General features: G+C 45.7%; 1 protein-coding gene across 9 annotated transcripts in view; it reads left to right on the forward strand.

The window, feature by feature from the left end:
* Window positions 1-17,687, forward strand: part of LOC122717783 (Down syndrome cell adhesion molecule-like protein Dscam2) — a 119,300-nt gene that overhangs the window by 3,451 nt on the left and 98,162 nt on the right. For 6 of the 9 annotated variants that reach the window (XM_043942195.1, XM_043942237.1, XM_043942178.1 and 3 more), the window contains exon 2: window positions 1,132-2,189. In XM_043942195.1, the coding sequence (XP_043798130.1) occupies window positions 2,063-2,189 (127 nt within the window). In that variant the 5' untranslated portion in view covers window positions 1,132-2,062. The remainder of the gene's footprint in view (window positions 1-1,131; window positions 2,190-17,687) is intronic. The other 3 variants (XM_043942186.1, XM_043942228.1, XM_043942265.1) reach the window with 1 other exon arrangement.

Below are 17,687 nucleotides of genomic sequence, written 5' to 3' on the forward strand. Positions count from 1 at the left end.
GTATCATGTTTATTAAATACCTTTTACCAAATTGTTCTTTATCAAAGATCGTCTTCAAAAAGATAGTTCAAAAGGTAGAAATTTTTATAGTATATATAATATACTTTTTATATTTATCTATACTATTGTTTTTTTATCGATCGATACGATAGTACTTTTATTCTATGACGTATTCCAATTGACTTTATACATGTTTTAATAAAGAAAAATAGCGTATCGCGACGAATTGTAACCAATTGTTTGAAGTCATCGTGGAATTGTTTTTTATCGATTTCGTTATTCGCTTTATCGAATTTGTTTTTTGTATCGTTATCAGTATCGTCGTCGCAAATACGCGGTTTATAATCGCGAAATACGTGTATAATGTTTCATTCGATGCTTCGAATCGGGCAAGATGAAACGCACGTTTTTTTTTTTCTTTTGCTCCCCCGTTTCCGCCGCTGTGTTCACGCATGGTTGAAGAACTTGGGTAATTTTTCAAAAAAAAANCAAAAAAAAAAAAAAAAACGTGCATCGAACACGGTTGCGAATTCGAAGAAATGGAAGATGAAGCTCGAGCCGATCGCACGCGGTATCGCTATTTAATTTTGTGCCTATGACTGCGCCAATAACGCATGGAACAACGTGTTGGTATCGCTCTTTGACGCTGTGCCGAGATCGCTCGTTGTCGATTGTCGAGCTCACCTTTGCTTCTGACATTTGAAAAGCCGGTTGAAATCTTGGAAAATAATTCACGCCGTTGAAATCTAATTCCCATCCCGATTTAACGATCGCCATCGTCAGCCAAACGTATGTATCACGTGCAACGATTATCGATACGGTATTAATATTTCGCGATTATACCGTGCCGGAATTAATAAGAAATATTTATACAACGTTAAATGGAATGTATTTTAATTAAAGGAAAATCATTATCGCGTTTGCCGATAGATCGAACATTTTACGTAAAATTCTACAGCTTCTTTCTCTCGTTAGAGAATTTAAACCCGAATAATAATATCACTTATCCCCCTCTCTCTCTTTCTCTCTCTCCCTGATTATTTTAACTTTATTATTTTCCACCTCGTTTTATCGTATCATATACCTATTTTCTAAACATGTAAAATCTTTTTTTTTCTTTTTTTTGATAAGAATACATGGTCTCGAACGAGCATCCAAACTCCGTGCGAAAGGAACAGGAATAGAATTGTTTAGATGGGTAATCGGTGACGTAACCGGCGCGCTCTATTATTTAATTCTCGCCCGTGACACGGTGGCAAGGTGTTACGAGGTTACAAGTACCCCGATCCCCACGTTGTTCGAGGTGGATGCTCGATGTTGGGCTCGATGCGAGGACCGGGTGAGGACTGGGTAACGAACGAGCAGGCCGATACCGTACGGCGGCGGTGGAGACCAGACACGTAGCACTACACGGAGCGGCGGTGGTCGAGGCTGGATGGACGGACGGTGTTCGCTGAATAAGGATGGGACGAGGGAGGAGTTGTAGCCGGATCACACGGATACGTACGGAAGGAAAGAGGAGAGAAGGTGGGTGAGGTGGTGGCTCCCTGGTGCGCAGCCTGAGCTGCGGTCGGAACTTCTCGTAACCCCCCTCCCCCCGGCACACGGATACTCGCGAGCGGTACTTAGGCCTGTGGCGGGGCGTAGGTGCAGGTAGCGGGCGAGTAGTGGTGCGGCCGCCTCACCACGGGATCGCGAGAGCGCAGGATGCCTGAGTGTGGGTCGAGCGAAGCCGAGGCTGGCCGAGGACAACCGAGTGCGCACGAACCACGAATCACCGCGGGAACCTGTCGCGCGCCACGAAAGTCGAACAGTCTCTCACTGGCGCCCGGCGCGGCGAGTGCCTTGAGAGACAGGATTTCGTGCGAGGAATAGGCGCAGATCTGGTGTGTTGGATAAGGATTGAACATCGAAAGGAACATCGTATTGAGAGAGAGAAAGAGAGAGAAAGAGAGAGAGAGGAAGAAAGAGAGAAAGGAAGTCGATCCTTGCGTGGAGGGCCCGAGTGGACGGTGGTAGAGTTTCCATCCGCGAGCATCTACCCCCTTTTTCGAGACCCCCGATGACCGCGGCACGCGAGGAACGGAATCGACTCTGGATCAGGATGAGCCCCTGTCTGTTCGCCGATTCACCACGCCACGTGGCTCCGGCTCTTCCGTTTCTTTGGATCCTCGTCATCCTGCTGAACGGTGAGTGATCTTCACCTTTTTTAACACGCGATTCCCGGTCCATTCGATACACCGTCTTATACTTTCGGAAACGAGAAGATTCCGAAAAGAATTCGGGATTATTCCGTCTTGGAAGAAGACGTAGAACAGACGAGTATTCCGTCGGTTAAGGCCGTGTTTTAGTTAGATAATAGTAAGTAGTAAACGAGTAAGAACGATCGATCAACAAAGGGTATTATTGTTAGTAGACAATCTTCGTTTCGATCCGCTGATCAGGCCAAATTCTCTCTGAATTAGCAGAATCGCTCGGAATGATTCTTCAATTCCGATTCGGTTCCATAGGTCCTCCCCTTTTTTCCCCTGTCTTTCAAAATTTCATCATTTTTCATCTACAGAACTTACCATCGCTCGATCGATTGTTCGCAACGCAATTTCTTTTCGAATTTGATTCGTTTTTCCACGAGAAAATTCGTGGATCGAACCGTATTATACCTATCACGTATTACGCATTATTACGAGTTCGTTTCCTCTCCCCGGGAATCTCCTCTGTGTTATCGAATGGTTAAATACGAGGAGAAAGAAAGGAGAAAGTTTTTGCAAGACTCGCCACGGCAGGTAAACGAATTCGACCTCGGATGGGTAAAAGGACGGACAAAAAGCTAACGAACTCGGGCGGTCCGTGACCCGCGTTCGAACGAATCTCGCCAACTTGATAGGAGCAGGCACGAAGGGAGTCGAAGGCATAGATTGGCAGCTGCCATTTTTACGACTCGTTGGAAACGAGTTGTTTGAACAACCGATACGATTACCGCAAACAACGAGAATGATCGATCGTGTCGAACACCTCTCTAGACTCGGTGAACGACTCGCTTTCTGTTGGCTCGTGCGCGTACCGACAGATTTCCTAGATTATTTAATTTGCCGGCAACGATAAAACGAATTGTGTTCTCCAATCGTTTACGCGATGTGGTTATCGTGGCTTCCGCTTGTGTTAAAAAAATAACTATTTTACGTTAATGGACGAGCACGTTGGTTTACACGGATGGTAGGGAACGTAGTGAGAAATGTTGTCGTCGATAAAGCGACTTTTTCTTTTTGGTTCGTTATCCCTCGAAACCCAGGATTCCTTTCGTTGACGTAGTTTATCGCCGTGCTCTTCTAAAATTCAACCAAAGAGTTGAGTCGTTGCCGGATTTATAGCTCGATTCGCAAACTTACTGCGCCAAACGTTCGCCCTGCAAAAGGGAGGACACCAGCGAGGAAAGGACACGCTATGCTCTTCGTTATGGAAATTTAATAACCGATGGAATAATGAAATCCTAGCTACTAGCCGGTCACTCTCGATAGACCTTGTTTTCCTTTGCCTCCATTTCTCGTTTTCGATCCCGTGTATATTTTGGTAAACATTTCGATGAGATCATCTATGAAGATTGATTAGAAATTGTATACACATATCGTATTACCGTAATTGCGCCGATCCAATACACAACAAACGTTAAACGTATTTCGATAAACGTTACGTTAAAGCGTAATATTCGTATATATAAAATCGTATTACTTTACTTAGTTCGAACTAAAGTCTTTAGTCTCGTCTCACGTCGATTACCTCCCGGCTGGTGTCCAAAACTGCAAGTTAATTATGATAATAGCCGGCCGTAGATAGACCGTGAATAGAGACAGGAACATGGGCGATCTCCTGCCAATGAAATCCATTTCCCTTCTGCCAGAGGCGATAGGATCGCCAGAGGACGTTTGATCGATGGCATTTGTGCGCCGTCTGTCCAACCGGTGTCGAAATCGACCGGTTCGGGCGGTGAGATGAGATTCTAAACTGTAGCAACGATTTAATACGTGAAACGTTAACAGCGTAGTCGTTCCGTACTACCATTGCTACTATTACTATTACTACTACTACTGCTCGCGTCGAGAAAATTCAGGACGAATTTCGCTCATTTTCGAGATGGTGTGTGAAAGCAGCCTAAACTTGGGAATCACGCGAGACACGTACGCGTATTACGCGACTGCATCGTCGAAATTAGTCTGTCCGGCGGACGGTCGAGCCTCGAGTGTGAAGTTAACTTCCGGATCTAACTTTTGAATAGCGAGAACAGGGTCACGACTTCGCCTCGAGAGAACCGAATCGAATAAGCCGAGCGAAGGAGGGAGATCGGGCGGAGGATAAATTCGATCGAGCAACGCCGAAACAAACTTGATTCGAACCTTCTCGATTGATCGCGAATTTTAAACGTGAACCGTGAAACGAGAACTGGCCCGCTCTTTAATTTATCTTGTTATTTGCATTGCCGAATCGAGGCCAACGAAACATTTGCGGAAACAGATATCGAGTCTTTTTTTTTTTTTTTTTTTTTTTTAACGTTAAACCAACGATTTGTTTACACCCCGTTTGAAATAATTCAACGATCGGATCCGATGTCCGATTTTGTTGTTTGGCCAAGTTTGTTTAGAAATTCGAGAATGAATAAATTAATTAGCGATACGATTTTGTGGAGATTCGTGGGTGGAAAAGGGTGGAAAGGGTAACATTGCGAGAAGTTACAAGCAAAGGATATTTCTTTTTACCCGATATCTCCAAAATTTTCTTCTCTTTATTCTTTTCCAACGTTTAACTCGATCGACGTTTACTTCACGTTCGAAATTTAATTCGTCCGAAAATCGGTGTATGAAAATGTTCGTTCCAATTTCTCCCCCCTCCCCGTTCTCGGACGAATTCCGGAGTAGATTTCCATCATTCGGAATTTCATCGGCGCTTATTAAAATATCAATGGTATTATATCACTTTGCGTGATTCGCAGTGTATCGCCAGTCGATACACCCATTTTCCATCCTGAGCCGAGAGTTAATACGATGAAAATTTACGAGACCGATAACCCTTTTCGAAAGATTTCGCGTATTTAAAATCAAAATTGGAATCGATTGGAAAAAAAAAAAAAAAAGAAAGATTGAATCATACCAGTCCGTTATTGTTTTCTACGAACATTTCTACGAACGATCTCTTACAGAGATGCAAGCAACGAGACGATTCGACGATTAAGAAAATAGTATCGCCGATTATCCCGAAATTTTCTTCGCTTCTCCCGACATCGCGCGACCAATTTACCATCATCAAAGGCGATTAGGGATGGAGAGAGGGAAGTTAACTACGACGTTGCGGAAGGGCAATTCCAGAACGGATCGACTACTTGGCCGCCTAATTTCGTTAATGGAGAATGCATCGATTGTGCCAGGTGTGGAGAAATAATTGCCTTTTAAGGAGAATTATCCAGCTTCGCGTTGTATCGAAAAGTTGTCTCGTTCAGGAATCGAAGAGGAATCGTACGTTATTTCTTCGAAAAAAAAAAAAAAGAAAAAAAAATATCAGGAATTGTGCGCGAAGAAGAAAGGAGAGGAAGAAGAAAGAGAGTGGACACTTAGCATTTATATTCTTCTTTGAGCGACCCCTGAAATGGAGCAACCGCTCTATTTCTCCCTCTTCCTATTCTCCCTCCCCCCCGATTCCTTTGAGAAGCCTCTCCTTATCGCACTCGGCTCGGAAGGATCTCGAGACGCCTTTTCCGATTTCAATTCAAGTGCGTTCGAACACCGAACCTCGCTTTCATCGTTATTGGATTAAAGGATTAACTGTTGGATGTACGAGGAATTATAAAGTCGGCTGCCTTTGAAAGTCGATAGCTCGGTGTATCTCCCGCGACGCGGTGGATAAATTCTCGCTTCCTTTAATCCATCCGCGCTGAGAACAGCAATGCTACTTTCCCTCCTTTCCCCCCCTTCTTAACGAATTTAAACGTCTAGGCATTCTTTTCGTCTCTCTATCCCCTATCCTCTTCAAGATTGAACCTGTGTGCATGTCTCTTTTTTTTCTTCTTAAAAAAAAAAAAAAAAAAAAAAAAGAAAAAAGGAAGGAAAAGTGGGAAAGAAAAGAGAACGAAGGACGCTTAAATGGATATAGCTTGTCCGGCGAAATACATTTTCAGGGATTACGATGATTCGCGGGGGCGCGTTATCGCCGGCGACGAGGCTAATTGATGGAACGCCACGGTGGAACAACGAGGATCGTTGATTTCACGGAAGTCGTTCGCACGACCCGTCACTCGTGAACTTTAATTTCCCGTGTAACGCGCGGCCTGAATACATTAGATATCGGGTTAATTCGAACGGGCGACCGCCGCCATTTTCCACTCAACGCGATTCCGAAATCCGGAACCGGCGAGTATTTGCACGGCGAAACGCCGCGCCGCGATATCTTAACGAACGTAGGTATCACGGTGGATACCTACGGCAACTATATCGACTAACGAAGAACAAATAAAAAAAAATTGCTCGCCCGTGGATATTGGCCGAATATTTAACGTGCCGCGCACGTAGGAACCTTGTTTTTATAAGTTAGCGCGTATAGCTATATACGCGATTTCACGGTGCTCGACAAATATTTGGACAATGTACATCTATCTGGTGGAAATGGATGATCGTTATTCGAACCATCGGGCAAACAATATTGGAATGACGCAATTATAACCAATACCAATTTCATTGTCGTTTCTACGTATACACGGCCACTTTTCTCCCCGTTTTTCTCCCCCGTGTCGTCCCGATAGCGAGGCAATTAGTTTAATTTTAATTAAAACGATGAAACGATGGTTGGATGGAAGGATGGAAGGATGTTGCACGGCGTAGAACGCTGGCCATCGTGTATAGTTGTGGAGCGCGTCAAATTAAGATCGCTCGCGATTTCTTCTCCGTTTAACGCGACGTTACGTTTTTCACGATATCCTCGTCCAACCACGGCGTGTTATCAACGCCGCCGCCGCCGTTTAACTCGTCGCTGGACCGATCGAATTTGTTCGACGTTGCCGATCCGTTTAACGCGACCGATCTTCTGCTCTCGATACGGATATGCAAGGAAACTCGAGGTGGAGGCTTTTTGTCGCGACTTTTTGTCGCGTTTTCATTGCGACGAAAGTTCGTTGCAACGGGCGCCAGCATGCAAATTAAACAGCCGTCTAATCAAATCTCGCCTTCGCATCGGTTAAATCGCTTTTTCGAAGGGAGAGACGTTCGTCGAAGCGACGCGAGTTTCGGCGATAACGGCGACGTTGCTTTCCTTTTGTCCTTCTCTTTTCTTCTTCTCATTTTGATTTTTCAAAAGAAGGATTAAATTTCGAGCGATCGATAAGAAATATAATCGTTTGGAAAAATCGTGTCGATTTTTTTTAGACGAGTTTCGAAACGAATGAAAATTAATAGAATCGCGTGTTTCCTCTCCCCCCTTCCTCTCTCTCTCTCTCTCTCTTGGAAAAAGATCTCGATTCCCGATAAATTGAAATTTTTAGTTCAGAAATATTTTGATAATATTTCGAAACTTTTCGAAAGAGAGATAAAATTCATTTTCAACGTTCGATGCATTTCTTTTATCGAGAGGGGGGTGGGGGGAGCAGTAAATTGATACGGAGAGTAAATTCTTTATCGATCTGAAAAAAATCGATACGAACATTCCCGATGGTGATTGGTAACGCGAAACATAACGTTACGAATTTGTCGTGACATCAGCCAGTATCGGACAAGATGAAACGTTTACGTTTAGATAGAGATAAAAAATATCATCGATCAAACGCGAGGAATGAATAACTTTTTACCGGCAAGTGGATAAGCTCTATTTACGTAAGTACGTAGATCAGGATATTCACCCACGCAGTGGATAAGATCGGCTCAAGTCGGACGACCGTCCGACTAATAGAGGCCTCGACTACTTTGCCCCGGGGAGTTAAGTGTCAAGTATTATGCGTATTAACGTTAAAGCGGGCATTAAGGAGGGGACGTTGAACTCGGTCGTTAACGAAATGAATAACCGTATGTAGCCGTATATAGAAGCGTATATCGAGCGGACGAATCTACACATTTAATCACACGGGTCTCTCCAATTTGATCGAGTCAGTGACGGCAAGCTTCTTTTTAATATTTTTTTTTTTTTTGCCTTTGATCATTTCGCTATCATTTTATTCTCTAACTCAGCAAGGGATGCGAATACGAATTCGAGAATAAAAAGTTCTCAACGTTGCGTCTCCCCACTCGAGCAAAAATATTCTCGAACGTTGGTTCGGTAAATATACGGAATATTTTTTTAATTAACGAAAACGAATTTAAAAAAAGAAAAGCAACGAATATACACGCGATAATCGTTCGAAGCCCTGTATATATATATATATATATATATATTTCGATTAGAAATTAAACCGTGGCCAGAAGATATATATGGAGGGAGATCGGCGTAATCGATGATACATCGAGTTCCCCGACACCGGGTATCGGAAAGTCCATCGCTCTTAAATTTTTGTATCGCGCGTCGCGCGCCACCGACCGACCGCCAAGCCTCGTCTCGAAATTTGAATATTCATTATCGGGTCCGTGTCCGGTGGATTCCGCGCGGGTAAAATGGAAAAGTGCGATGGAAGGCGGATACGGGAAGGGAGAAATAAAAACGGCCGATGGCTAGCCGGAATATGGAAGGCGTGCGGGGAACAATAAAAAGAAAGCGCGAGCACGAAGAAACAGATGGATACATTAATCAATATGGGATAGCCGATAACAAAAAAGAAAAAGTTAATCCGGCGTGATGAAAATTCAATATCGGTGGGCGTGGATAGAACAAAGCTCTGGCTAGGCGAAAAAGAAAAGGAAAAAAAAAAAAAAAAGAAAAAAAGAGAGAGGTAAAACGGAGAGGTGGAAATAAAGTGGAAAGAAATAACTGGTACCTTGGAATGGAGAAAAAAAAAAAGTCGAGTTCAATCAAGCTTCGATACGGTTATCGAAGTAGTCGCGTACTAGGATACAAGATGGATAAGCGCGTAAAACCAGGAGAAGGAGGAACGAAAGCGTGTAAAAATCATATTTGCTCCGAGCGAAATGTATTTACAAGTGGAATTTTATGCACCGAGGATTCCAGACTCGCGGATCAACGATCACGCGGCGTACAAGCCGAGCGAAAACGGGCTTGACGAGCAACGCCAACTTGCTTTTCGGTTGTTGGTTTTGTGAAAGTCGTTAAACACCGTCACCGAGTGCCATTTATGGACTTCTGTTTTCCGGCAGACAGAGACAGGCACAGGTTGGGATGCTCGTACGTGTTATATTCCGGCCCGATGAAATCATACGGTAATCGTGTTTATGAATCTACGATGAATCAAGGAATTCGATTCGAAACGTAATTCGTAATAAAATTTCTCTCTAAAAATTCTCCCCCCAATCCTCTTAATCCTTCTTCTTAACCCGAGATTTTTTCACATTTTTTTTTTTCCTTCGCGAGATTATTCTTTTCGGCTCGTTTATTTCGCACGGGGTCGTTAACGGAATTATATACAGCTCTCCGTTTCCACGGTGAGGTGAGAGGAACTCTCTAAGGAGTGGAACAGTTAGGTAGGCGTTAATCATTCGAAATATCACCACCCGGTTACGAGTTATTTTGAACGCGGTTAAAAGTTGGCTCTGTGGTTTACGCTCGACCTTCGAGATACCACGCTCGGTTTATTTCGCGAAATAGTAACGTTCCGTTGCGCGACCGGTGAGCGCGAAGGATCTTAATTCGTACCGCGTAATCGGAAGTACACGGCGATTTTAAAATGAGAACCGGAACACGAAGCACCGCCACCCTGTACAACAACGACGAATCACGCCATTTTCCATGGGCTTGCGCGCTATTTCTCTCTTTCTTTCTTTTTCTTTTTTTTTCCCCGTCGCATAATCCCGCAATTTGTTTATTAAACAAAAGCCGCGCGCCGCGCGCAAAATACGACAACCTTTTGCGAGGAAATTTTTGCGAGGTTGGTCGTCAAAATCTATGGCGTCGGGAGGGAAAAATCTCGTTTCTAGTCGCTCGTTTTATGATCGCGGTTCGCCTCGATCGTTTCAAAAACGTATCGAAACGTTTCGAATACGTTTTTCTCGTGTTTCCTTTCTTCCGTTTTTTCCTCTTTCTCTCTCTCTCTCCCTCTCTCTCCTTTTGTCTTTTTTTTATCTACCTCTTGGCCAGATGAAACAACCAATGAAACGCCACTTCCTCGATTCCCTGCGATCCGCGTACCTCGTTAAAAGCCGAGAACCAGTGTCGCTCGCAGGCTCCTACTGTTTTCTGGCGGGCGCACGTTGGATATCCGTTGTCTGGATGCACAGGCGTGCCGGTTGCAACGGAACCGTGTAATAACCACGTACACGAGCCACGGTATACCGGTGGATGGGGACGAGGATGGATAGATGTAGATATAGTGTCGAGGGGGGAAGAGGGAAATGGATTCGCCGTGCGTATACGAGGTGTACATAGCTTGCGGTTGTTGATGTAGCTCGATGCATCGAGTGGAGAGTCGAGTCGAGTCGAGTCGAAGCGAGGCGAAGAGAATCGGAGAGAGGGGCTAAAGAATGGGATAAACATAGATATATATATATATGTAAAAGCGAAAACAAAGAGGGACGGAGAAGCAAGATACATGGGAAACGGAACGGAGAGAGAAGGAAGGAACGAACGAGAAGGCGAAGGAATAGGAAAATTTACAGGAGATTTCGGGGGAGTGAGCGGAAGAGTTGTCGGATTGAGTAACACGCGTACGTTGAGTAGAGCTATGAAACTTGCCTCTAATTCTCCTTACCCCTAGTCTAGGATTCGTCCTTATCGATGGTACCGTGCCACGTAAATCAAAGTGTTTACTCAGCAACCGGGGACGAAGGGGAGGGTGGAAATGGCGCAAGCTCACGACTAATAATGAGTGCAGCCGACGCTTCCCGTCTGACCCGTTCACAGAAGCGATCCATTCAGCCAAAACAACAAATCCTTCCATCTCCTTTCCTTTCCGGTTCTATTCACGAACCGAAGTCGATGCGGAACGGACGGCTACCCACATCTTTCCCAACCGGTCAGATACCTCGTTTTTCTTTCATGCTCCCGTACCACGGATCGAATTAACAAGAGGGTTCGCGCGTCCGCAAACCGGCCGCCGCCGATTCGCTCCTCGCACGATCGATCGACGAGACGGATCGATTCGTCCATCGCGAATTTTTTTTCTCGGTTCTTAGACCTGCTAACGCGCGTCTTCTCTTTGCGCTCGGGTTTTTTTTTGATTGCGCGTCGCCATGGTGATGACTTCGTCTCTTCACCGATGCGTCGAGAGCCTTTCCGGTCGAGTGCGGCAACCACTTGCTTCCGTTCCAGTGTAATTAAAAAGATCGTCGGATACGAGACGTTTTTCCGTCGAGGGTCGAAAAAAGAAAGAAAGAAAGAAAGAAAAAAAAATAAAGAAAAAAAAAAATCGAAGCGCGCACGAAAACGCGTCTCAAAAGGAATTCCTGACGTTTTGTCGACGACATCGGACGCCGATCGATGGGAAACCGTTTCGAATAACGCGGCCGGTTTAACGTTTAAAGAGCACAAAGGTTAACCGCGAAGCGTTTTCGACAACGGCGGAACCCCTCCCCCTCCCCCTCCTCCCCGCGCGCTTCCAAACATCGCGGTCGTCTTTATCCCGCAGCGAGCAAATACTTTAGGCGACGTAAAATCCATAATGAGCTCGACACGGGGAAATTCCACGCGAAAATCGATGCCTCTTAACGAGCCACTCCCTCTCCATGTGTGTATATATATATATATATATATACATATATACATATAATATATATATCGTTTCCTTGGAACCGTGTTAAATTGATACACCGCAAAGAGGTTTCATCCACCTTCTCAAACAGGGGGGAGGGGGGTTTTACGAACGAAGTTTAAGCTGAGCGGTGAATGGTGAGGGGGAACGACGAGTGCGAGCCCCGTTGTTTGTCGAACAGACTTCCGGCATTGACGAGCATTAAACAAGTTTCTCTCGGCGTTGGAAGGGAGAGAGAGTGGCGCAACTTCAGACGGACAGAGGTTGACAGAGCGCGGATACGGAAAAGTGGTGGGGAGAGAAAGGTGGGAGGAGAGACGCATCGTGTTATTGGAACGAAAGATTACCGGACATCGGGTGTTTAATTACCGGTAGTCGGTTAATACCGAGCCCAACTACCGCCAGACTGGATCCAGTCCTGGCGTCCATTGAACCGGTGGGTAATCCTTGGGAGCCACAATGGATATCTACGACACGGAATGCAGTAAACCATCGCCTACACAGCCTCGATCTATCGCCCCCTCCCCCTTTCTCGGATGGATGGGCGGAACACGCCGCCTTACGAGATGCCGTTTCCACGTATTCGCGATGTTTGACATTCTCCATTAGGACAGCCGTAGGAAATAGGAAATATATAGGGGAAGGAAAAATATGAGAGGGGATAGGGGAGGGATTGTTTCGCGATTTCGAATTTTTCTCGCGGCATTTCGTACATTTTTTTTTTTTTTTTTTTTTTTTTTTATTTGCGAACGAAACCTTATCGAGTTGCGGAGATGGAAGAAAGGTGAGATATCACGAACTTGCGTTGATAATAATTGTGAAATTATCGTTTATCGAACAATATCGAATGTTGTGAAAGGGGATTTTTTCCCCCCCTCCGATACGGCTTTTGTTCGATCCTTTTACACCCGTCCAATCGGCGAAACCGATGACGCGCACCGTCGATGTGAAAGCGCCACGTATCCCCGCGTCGAATTTATTTTATTTAAAAAGTGATTACATTAATGATCGAAAAACGCCGACGTTATACTCGTACACGCCGGTAGCTCGCACACATAAAGGTAATTGTATCGCTTGAAAATGTATTGAATCGATGCTTCGCGATATAATACAGGCCACGTCCGCCGATATAATACCGGGGCATTAATTAGTAAATTAACAACGGCTTTATACGCGGGAGAGTCGAGAACAAAGTCCCGTTTCAAGAATATCGGCGCGCATTGCGATTCAACCTCCGGTTAACGAGCTCCGTAAACAAAGTTCTTCGAAGGAAAAACTTGTCTCGTCTCGACCACCTTTTTTCCCCCGTATTTTAAATTCCCCAACTTGGAAACAATTAAATAATGCTCAAACAATAACGAAACCTTTGCCGTTGCATCGTAATTCCTGCAACGATCTCCTGCCTACAACGTCTTCTACCTATAATACCGAGCGAAAATAAACCTTTCTTTCGAATTTTTATCATTTCGGTTAAGCACCGGCCATCATCGCGCAGTGCACGTCGTCGAAATGCACGGATTCGCGATTTTCCTCCTGCGCAGAGAGAAGCTCGAAATCGGCTAGCGAGCGGAGACTTGTTAAGAAGGGAGAAGGAAAAAAGGGGAGAGAGAGAGAGAGAGAGAGAGAGAGAGAGAGAGAAGGAAGGGAAAAAATAACGCGTATGATAACTCGGAGCTGGATAATGAGAGTCGGGAGAGATCCGAGCCCGCGCTCATTTACCTCTTGATCAGAGAGCCACCCCTCCCCGTTCTTTCCTTCGCGTTTCTTCCAGCTCATTCGGCTTTTCCCATTCACCGGCCTCGACCATTCCACGGTCCGGTCGTTACGACCGGGAACCACGATGTAAAACGTGACCAAGATATCCGCTTCTCTTTTTTTCCCCCGCTTCCGCTTCGCACGGAAGACACCGTCTTTTCATACGTTTCCAAGCAGCACGTTGCTTTCTTAAATTCGCGGTTAATGGCTCGGTGACGCGACACCCCGTGAAAGCTTATGGAAGGGGAGAGGGGGAGGGAGAGAGGCGCGGATATACCTACCACTCAAGCGAGAGGAGAGGGGGAGTATAATCTTGTTTAAAGATTTTAAGACACCTTCCCTACTCGGAGGGCATTATTATGCGGGGCTGGAGCGAGGAAGGAGGAACGGGGTTGAATTTCATCGACGTTTGTCTTTTAGAAATTTGCATACATCTCGCCCCACCTCCTTTTTCTCGAGGCTCTCAAAGCCTCGGTTCGGGCTGTAATCGAATCGAAGGGGGAGATAGTTTGAAAACGCTACATTATCGAGATATCGTTTCCGGATAAATGTGGAAGGAGGTTCGAGCATATTGGTTTCGAGTTTGAGATACAATATTACGATTTCGTTTCATGTTATGATGTTATGTATCGGTTTTTATATAAATCTCATAATGGCCTCATAATTTTACCTCACGTGGATATTTTGCCCGGCCACGAAACGGGTCGATGCCCTATATTTTTCTCCCGACTTTCTCGGACTTTTCAATGTCCGTAAGGTATATTTTTAAACGGTCGTTTAATAAGGAGAATAGCAGGTTCGTCGGCGCGCACCCCGATCCGCCTTCTCTCTCTCCGCCGAGTTGGCCACTCGACTGCGATGGAACTGCATCATAAAAACCATATCCGTGCCCTAGAACCTTCCCGGCCCATCTATCGGTTTTTCTTACTTTAAACGTGCCTCGGCAAATATCAGCTCCGCCAGTCCACCGATTTTCCAGCGTTAATTCCATAATGGCCAGCCTCCAGTTCTAATAATCCCCCCTTCTTTTACAATAACCCGTTCCTTTCTGAAAGGAAGCTAGCCTACTGAAAATTCATTTATCGGCTTTTGCCGATTAAAAGGGTTCGACGGATCGGCCCTCGCGCTCCACACCCTTATTAAAAGCGACAAATTTCACGAATCGAGATTCCCTTCTTTCTTCCATTATCCGGTTAATTGCGCATGTTCCCGGACGAAGGGAACGCGGATACTCTTTTCATCGAATCTCCAGTATATCTCCACGTTTCTTGGTATTACATCTTCGATTCGAGGGAATGTTCGAGGATAATCGGCGAATCGACTCGATCGGTCCAAATTTTCTTTACCCGTTGACGAGTAAAACGGCGCGATGGCGATCAATCGTGATTCGTGAATCGACGTCTGACGGGATGCGTGTTTCGCCGCCTCTTCGCGTCGCGAAATCGACCTTGTTTCGGGCGGCAATTTATGGGTCGAAAACAGGGTCGGCCACCCGATCATGGCTCGCCCCGTGCAGAATTTTAATGGAATCGGATTCGTCTCTCGCTCCCTCCCCGACCTTTCGCAGGAGTTGTTCGTCGTATCGGCTCGTCGTGGACGGTAACGGGGGCACGAGGGGGTCCGTAAATGCGCAAACAACCTGTAATGTCGGTCGGGGCTCGATTGCCGCGACTCGATCGTTCCTAGGTAATTTACTGAATTATTATACCGTCAATTTTCATTACCGTCCAATTTACACGGCAATACATTACTCCAATGGAATATAATGGGGCATAAATTTCGGTCGGCCAATCAATAACAGAAGGCTTGTTCCGTAATGTTTTGTTGCTCCAACGTGTTTTACATTAGTCTAGATCATTTCGAAATTAATGGTTCGAGATTAATATCGTTTTTTCTCGCGGACGAGGTTATCGAAACCTCGTACCAAGATTACGGGATCGTTTGCAAAATTAATTTAAACTCAGTTTTAAACCTCAGCTTTCTTTTCTTCGTTCAAATAATTCATATCGATTAAAATTGATGTTTACCCGATCGGTTAACCCAATTCCTCCCTCCTACTATATACATATACTACGCGTCAACCAAATTTCATCCTCGTCGTATCAAAGAATTTCAAGCATTCGACGTTCAAAATCAAATTCCAATTCGGGACGACTCGAATCGAAGGGGGTTAAGGCATCGTCGTTATTGAACCAAATACCGCGGATTCGTCAAAATGGACACAACGCCGCACTCGATCGGCCTCCGTCAATCGTGGGAGGAGGGAAATATGGAAAAAGCGGCCGCCTGTTGATTTTCCTCGCGCCGATATATGCCACGCGCCTCTCCTCTCCTCGAAATCGATACGTTTGATCGGGAAACGATTATGACCGCGGCTCTCCTTCTCCAAACTTTGCCTAAACTTTGGGATAAACCAAGCGCGGTCGATCGTTCCGTTATCGTCCACCGCGTGTGAAAATTACGATCGTCGTAAAATCGTTCGCGTTTTGACAGAGCGCGATGTCCGATCCCGCGGACGTTTCGCTTCGATCGTAGATTGGAACAAGACCGGGGTAATAATGAGGGGGGCGGAGGGGGATAAAAAGCGCGCCTCGACTCGTTGCGGTCCGATTTTCCGGCTCGATTAGCGAATATTCCGGAATCATTTGACGGAAAAATTGCAGCTTTTCTGCACTCTCGTTAAATTATCCCGGCTAACCGGGCATCGAACCGGCAAAGATAGAATTAGCTCCGGAAATAAAGGAATCGGCTCGTCGACTTCTTCTTCTTCTTCTTCTTCTTCTTCTTCTTCGAGTTTTATCTTATCTCTCCGGCGCTGGCAATTTTTTTTAGATAGCTACGTACCGATATGCTCGAGGATTTACGGCCGGTATAAATTCCCACGAGACTATTCGTACACGTGTACGCGTTAGATGGGACAGGTTGTTGGTGGACGCGTAACGCGACAAGAATCATGAGTACGGTGTACGGTGTCTGTCTTGGGCGACCTGTTTAGGAGGCTTTCGCGGAGAAAGACGAACAACCTACGCCCCAAACCGTAACAATGCTATTCATGTCACTCGTGGGAATATAGTTTTGTTGCAACCCTGTCACCCATTGTTCTTGTCTCCCTTCTCCCCTTTTTCCGTTTCCTCGACTGTCACGTCGAGCGAATCGCTGCCTCGTTCGTGCGTTCCATAACAGCGTCCCATAACCGAGGAGAGGGACGCGAAAAATATGCTCGCACGGCTGCCATATTCCGCGCATGCACCGCTCGACCAACGTAATTTAAAAGAATTGGAAAAAAGAAAAAGGCTCGTCCTTCTTATCTACCCTTAGAACTTGCCCCCATAACGATTGCTTCGTTATCCCATCCATTGCCGATATTCCATACGTATGAATTCGTGGCAAGGGGCAATTTCAACCGGTGTCAATTTTTCAGTTTATTCGTGGATTTCTCGAGGAGAAATTTAACTATTTCCCCTTTCGTTCCACTAAGATTCATCTAATGGAGCGGAAGATCGAATTCGCCCCGGGGAAAGAGTTGCGAATCGAAGGAAGCGCGGAGTGGCATCCCGGTTAAGCTCTCCTCCTCCTTACATATTTCCGATGTGGCGGCGGCACAACCCATAATGGGCGTGCACCCATATCCGTTTCCGGGCAAATATATTTCCATTTCCGAGGAAAAGAAAGCGGGTGGACGAGCCTTTGAAATCTTGGCGGCAACGATTCGATCAGCAACGATCTTGTCCGCCGTAACTTGCTAGCTCCAACTCCCTAGTCGGGGAATTGGAAAATATACTCGCAGAGGGGGCATACCGTGACCCGAACTTACGGTTCCATCGAGACGAGGAACAACACTAAGAACGTTGCTACGTCGTTGAAGACGACGACGCAGTCGCAAACGCGATTCGAAGCGTACGTAGTTAGGGGGCGAGGAAAGAAGGAAGGTTCGGCGAGTGTTTCGAACGCGATTAACGTCGATCCGCCGACGAAACCTTATATCGAATTCCATGGGACGCTCGCAGCGAACGAAAGAGAGAGAGAGAGAGAGAGAGGGAACCCAGGCGGGACTCGCGTGGAATTCGAAATCGGATCATGTTTGACCCATTCCACTCGAGTGTAAGTCTTTATT

This window comes from Apis laboriosa, unplaced genomic scaffold (assembly GCF_014066325.1).
Source record: "Apis laboriosa isolate Shangri-la unplaced genomic scaffold, ASM1406632v1 scaffold11_cov152, whole genome shotgun sequence".
Taxonomy (NCBI): Eukaryota; Metazoa; Arthropoda; class Insecta; order Hymenoptera; family Apidae; genus Apis; species Apis laboriosa.